At 37.1% G+C, this 6,477-nt stretch overlaps 1 protein-coding gene across 1 annotated transcript in view; it reads left to right on the plus strand.

Annotated features, from left to right (window-relative positions):
• The first annotated feature begins 5,018 nt into the window (after positions 1 to 5,018).
• The window catches only part of LOC138863314 (techylectin-5B-like), a 2,280-nt gene continuing 821 nt past the window's right edge, over positions 5,019 to 6,477 (plus strand). The window contains exons 1-3 of the mRNA XM_070127507.1: positions 5,019 to 5,085; positions 5,368 to 5,911; positions 6,090 to 6,477. The exon at positions 6,090 to 6,477 is cut by the window's right edge and continues 77 nt beyond it. Coding sequence (XP_069983608.1) covers positions 5,019 to 5,085; positions 5,368 to 5,911; positions 6,090 to 6,477 — 999 coding nt within the window. The remainder of the gene's footprint in view (positions 5,086 to 5,367; positions 5,912 to 6,089) is intronic.

Consider the following 6,477-nt stretch of genomic DNA (forward strand, 5'->3'; position numbering starts at 1 on the left):
GCACTGTTGCAATCTGGCTTGTACTGCAGGTAGGCGAGCGCACTCTTGTCTAATTGTTCTCTAATATCCACAAGGGCAGTTCTTGTTACTATAATGAAGTGGATTATTATTATTGATAAAATGTGAACATAATGTTTTATATATATGTATATATGTATTACATATATATATTTATATATATGTATATGTATCATATAGAATATACATATACATAAATATATATATATATATATATATATATATATATATATATATACATATATATATATGTATGTATGTATGTATATATCATTTATATAATATATACGTAATTTATATATATATATATATATATATATATATATATATATATATATTCATATACATATATATATATATTATATATATATATATATATATATATATATATATATATATATATATATATATATATATATATATACATATACATATATTCAAATATCTATTTATGTATATATATGATTTTCATATATATATATATATATATATATATATATATATATATATATATATACATATATATATATATATATATATATATATATATATATATATATATATATATGTGTGTGTGTGTGTCTGTGTGTGTGTGTGTGTGTGCGTGTGAGTATTTATATATATATATATATATATATATATATATATATATATATATATATATATATATTACAACCAACAAGTAGTTCAAATGGATAACAGATTGAGAAGTCTTTGAACGTGTAACTAAAGCCTTGAGGAAAGATAACACCCTGTATACACTTTCCCGCACCATTAGTAATAACTGAACTGCGAAGGAGTGTGATTCCTAAGTCCAATCAGACTAACAATCCGTATTATTAAAGTTGTGAGGGTCTCTGAAATCACTCATTCCTGCCCTTACAGAAACTAGCCTCAACTTTTTGTATTAGTTAATAAGCAGACCCCTAACTTTCTCATAGCAAGTGGCACACCTAAGAGAGTTTGTGCTACAAATATGAAATTATTAGGTTATGGATTTTTTCTCTTAAGATAACAAAACTTTAATATCTTTAATGTATCATTCGATGCAAGTTAGAATCATTTTAAGCTAAAAGTACTCAGAAACCGCATACCTCCGCCAAGGCAATAGAGTCGAAGATGCAATTAAAATATTCACAACTGAAGAATTACATTAAAATCACCTTTCTTAAGTACTCTGATGACGTCTGTGTTTCCTTATCTCGCTAATGAAACCTTTAAAAAAATCTATACGTATAATTATCTCTCATATATCAATAAATTGGATTCTCCCTATGAAGCGTTCTTGTCCAATATCTACCGACACCATTACACTATTCATAACTTGTAGTAAATGGATAAAAATGACAGTCACTGAACAGGGCCATGGAGTTTATTACATATGGTCGGGCGCCACGGAATGAAAAAAGATAGGGAACCACTGATACAGATCCTTGTAGTATCATATTCAGTTCGCGGTCAAGTCAATGACATTCCACAAGGAGCCATATTTACGAGGCCACCATAAGCCAAAGGGTTAAATCATTAACGAACAAGAACTGGCTTTACCCGATACTTCCTACCCAGCTGACAGTCAGACACATAACTGAAGGAGAAGTCTCGCTTGTTATGGCCAGGAAACGCAGAAACACTGTAGGTTTAACACATTTGATAACAGAACACCTCTCGCACAGACAACTAAGTTCGTTGTTGAACACATTACGGTCTCACACTGAAAGGTTGTAACAAACCACTTTTTACACATACAATTCGAATGTACTTTACTGAAGATAACCTGACAAGAGCATTATATTTACCGAAGACGAACGAGATTTCAAATATATCAAACACCTACACAACATAAATACTAATAATAATAATTATAATAATAATGGTCGTTAGAATTTAGAAACAGGGATGTCCAGTAAAAACATTTCCTTTTTCTTTTCTTTTTTTCTCTTTTTTTTTGGCTCACATGGAATTATCATGCCTGGAAAATGCGCGTGAGAATTGTTTTCAATAAATCTACCTAAAGTTCCCAATTGCCAGTGTTCATTATTATTAACACATCCTGTTCTTTCTCTATCTTTTAGTTTCCTATTATGGCTATATGTTTTTTTCTGGATAGTTGAATTTTACACTGAAGTTTATACATTTTATCATCTATATTTTTGTTTATACTGTGTACTTTTCCCTTTTATATTCTGTATTATGTTAATAAACTATTCGCAATATTAGGTTAGCTTTGTATATTGCGTATACTATCTTCGAACAGTACCCGACGGTATAAAACATATCTGTTAAAACGTTTTAATCTAGCTATGAAAAGAGAGTGTTCTTAATCACACTTAATCTAATAATATTCCACAAGTCCAGTACAGTGTTTCGTGTAACATGACTTTGCACTCTCCTAACTCTCTCTCCCTCCTTCCTCCTTCTCTCTCTCTCTCACACACACACACACACTCTCTCTCTCTCTCTCTCTCTCTCTCTCTCTCTCTCTCTCTCTCTCTCTCTCTCTCTCTCTCTCTCTCTCTCTCTCTCTCTCTCTCTCTCTCACTCTCTCACTCTCTCACTCTGTCACTCTCTCTCTCTCTCTCTCTCTCTCTCTCTCTCACTCTCTCACTCTCTCACTCTCTCACTCTCTCACTCTCTCACTCTCTCACTCTCTCTCTCTATTTTCTCCTATATTCATATAAAGTGCCTCTAAAACAATGACACAGCCCTTTCATTCTGACGCGTTATCAAAACAAATGAATATCCCTGAATTAAAATATAGGCCTACCCATTCCCATATATCCGATTTTGTGAGGTTAAATATAACAAATCGTCGAATACAATATCAACAGAAGAATGTTGCTAGAATTCCTCAGACTGTTTTCACCTGAAATATTCTTTATTTCATAGAATAGCAGATATATTTTCGATTTAGAGAGACGAGGAGTAACAGTACAGTAAGAGGTAAATTGTTCGTCTTATAATGATTTATTATTTATAAGTAAAACACTTTTTATTCCCATAATCTCCATTATCTCCTTTCGTTTTCATTTAATTTCAATTTCTTTGAATATGATTCTCAGAAAATTACAGAATCAGATACCGTGAAAAAAAAATATCTGATAAGATATTAAGCCGAGGTCCTGGCCAACGCCCGCATTCAAAGAATTGTGACCAGTACGGTACGCGACCGACACCGTTGCCATGGTGACGGTACACCGCTTGACTTAGCAAGGGCAATTCTAGCCATCTACGAAGGTCGCTTGAGAAAGCAAGCGAAATGCTTGAGTCGCAAGAAAAACGCTTGAGATTTCAGGCAAGAACTTTCCCTGCTTAAAATGCTATTAGTTCGTTGTTGAACATATTACGGTCTCACACTGAAAGCTTGTAACAAAAAGTGCACAAACCATTTTTTACACACAATTCGAATGTACTTTGCTGAAGATAACATGACAAGAGCATTTTATTTGCCGAAGACGAACGAGATTTCAAATCTTATATCTCACACCTACACAACATAAATAATAATAATAATAATAATAATGGTTGTTAGAATTTAGAAACAGGGATGTCCAGTAAAAACATTTCCTTTTTTCTTGTTTTCTTTTTTATCATGCCTGGCAATGCGCGTGAGAATTGTTTTCAAAAAATCTACCTAAAGTTCCCAGTTGCCAGTATTTACCATTATTAACACTACTTTTCCTATTCTTTCTCTATTATCTTTTTGTTTCCTTTTATGGTTTCTTTTCTGCCAATATTTTTTCTGGGTAGTTGAATTTTATGCTGAAGTTTATACATTTTATCACTTAATCTAATAATATTCCACAAGTCCAGTATAGTGTTTCGTGTAATAAGACTTTTCACCCTCCTAGAGAGAGCACATCAGCGTGACCTCCCGAAATAAGGCTTCAACAGTGGGGACTTAAAAATATAGATGAAGAGACAAAAATGCTAATTAAAACATGATTAATTATATCCACCATTAATAGAATTCAAAATAGGAACCAGTACAAACATTTTATCCATATTCATCGCCATTTATCGCCACACAAAGGGAAAAAAACATTTTCCATGCGATTTAGAATTTGTTGTCCTTTGCTTCAGTGACAAAAGACACAGTTGTTATAAACTTGTAACTTTGCTATTGCCAGTTTGTATTAATTTTTCATTTTTCTTTTATTCTGATCATCTACAGTATTCATTTATTTGTCCATTTATTTGCTAATCATATTAGAAAAAAAAAATATTCTCTATAGCGTTTACAAATTTATCGATTCCATTTATTACTATACTATACTATGCTAGGCCTATAGCTGTCTGTAATTTTATGAGAATTTGTGAGAATATTATTCTTGCTATTTTCATATGAAATCTGCATTCATATACCACGTCCAGAAGATGATTTATACTTGTCATTTATATAAACAACCCGAAAACTTTACTTGAATAATGACTTTTAGACGAGATAACGATATAATGAAACCGCCTTCCCTGCAGTTACCAGTGGACTTACGAGTACTCCATCTACCTGTGCATTTACGACCGTAATTACGATGGTAAATTGTTCATAGATACCATCGCTGTCTGCTTACGATCGTAATGATATTTATCAGTGATTTTATTCTATCGTAAATGCATTAGTAAGTCCGACCTAGCACCTTGTGAGGAAGGAAATATTCTGATGCTTGTTCTCTATTTTCTCGTTACAATTTTTGTGATTGTAGTTTTCTTTGTTTGGGTTAAACGATCGCGTGTACTTCAAGATCTCTCTTACCTTGCCATTTAAGACAAAGAACATTCAGGTTTTCATGGAAAGTAAATAAACTGCAGCCATGTGCGCATATATACATAAGGCTATTTTCCCTTGAATCGACCTCCAAATGTATACCTTTTGGTTTTCTTATTTTCCTATTAATTTCATATTTTTATTAAGATTTTGTGCCTTTGACTGTCATATACTAAGGTAGTTATAGTCTGGATTCAATTAAATGAGATAAGGGCTCATATAGTGCCGGCCAGTCACCATGAATGACTCACAAACTCAAGTCATGTCACACCAAGGCAGAGGGATGGTGCTGAGGGACCCTCAAGGTTTTTTTCGTTCTTTCTTTTCTTTTTCTTTCATACATTCTTTATATCGATAATACGGTCGTTAGTCTGCTCTATTTCCTCCAGAGAACCAGGTAATTCATTGCCTTTGACCTTAAGCTGAAGTGATGAGCACCTTCAGCCTTTCTCACTGAAATTATCCAAATGTCTTCTGAAAAGACTCATTCTAAACACATAACTCCTTTGCAAGAATGCATCCAGCAAGTCTTCATTATTTCAAAATTAGTTATTTTGCTGAAGTTTCGCCATGATATCCACTCCAAGGTTCAGAGTGTCACCTGTATGAGCAGCGAGTGTCCTACGGATGGCCTGGTAGCGGGGACCCTGATGCCCTTGAGTTCGACTCCTGCTTCGGCTCAGTCGCCTCGAACTCAAGAAGGATTCTCCCCGTGTCTACGTCCGCCTCATCCACCAGCGCAGGATCCGCCACAGGAAATGCGGTGAACGGCTTCACTGGGCGCAATATCCTCCAGTGCTTTACCTCTGACCCCGAAGCCGATCCGTGGTGGATGGCAGATCTTGGGGTTCCGAAGCGCGTCTTGCAGGTCAGAGTAACCACGCGTCTGGATGGCATTGACATCCACCCCTGGTCCGTGGAGGTTCGTCTGGGTGACTCGCCGGACCTCGCTAGCAACCCCATATTCGATCAGAACCTTGAGCAACCCCGACCTGTTGCGGCAGAGGTGGTGTTCACTCCTCCGCGACCCATGACTGGACGCTTTCTGTCTATACAGAGTGTGGATTCGAGTAGTTCGTTGGCTCTCTGCGATGTGGAGATTCTGGATCAAGAAAAGGGACCGCTGATGAGGTAAGCAACTGCTGACATGCAATATGTACATTGTATGCATATGTTTGTGTGGCCATGCATGTAATTCCTATTTAGACATGTATGCGGGCAGTTCGAAACTGACACAATCAAATGGCACTCTTTTGAAGGCCACAGAGTGTGCCAGTTATAGAGATTATTTATTTGTTGCGTGAAAAAGGAATTGCCTGGACGTCCAGCGAGGCGGCCACAACGCCAGCGGCATCTACACCATCTTCCCCGCGCCCTGCTGCCCCGTCAGCGTCTTCTGCGAGATGGACGTCGACGGCGGCGGCTGGACCGTGTTCCAGCGGCGCGAAGACGTCCTTCCCCGGGAGGACTTCTACCGGACGTGGATGGAGTACGCGCGGGGCTTCGGCTCCTCCCCCTGCAGGGAGTTCTGGCTCGGCCTCGACCACATCCACGCCCTCACGAGCCACGCCCCGGCGGAGCTGCGCGTCGATCTGGCCGACTTCGAGGGCGCGACGGCCTATGCCAAGTACAGCTCCTTCCACGTGGCCGACCGGGCGAGCGACTACAAGCTGACGGTCGGGGGCTACTCGGGGACG

Source organism: Penaeus vannamei, chromosome 11 (genome assembly GCF_042767895.1).
Source record: "Penaeus vannamei isolate JL-2024 chromosome 11, ASM4276789v1, whole genome shotgun sequence".
NCBI lineage: Eukaryota > Metazoa > Arthropoda > Malacostraca > Decapoda > Penaeidae > Penaeus > Penaeus vannamei.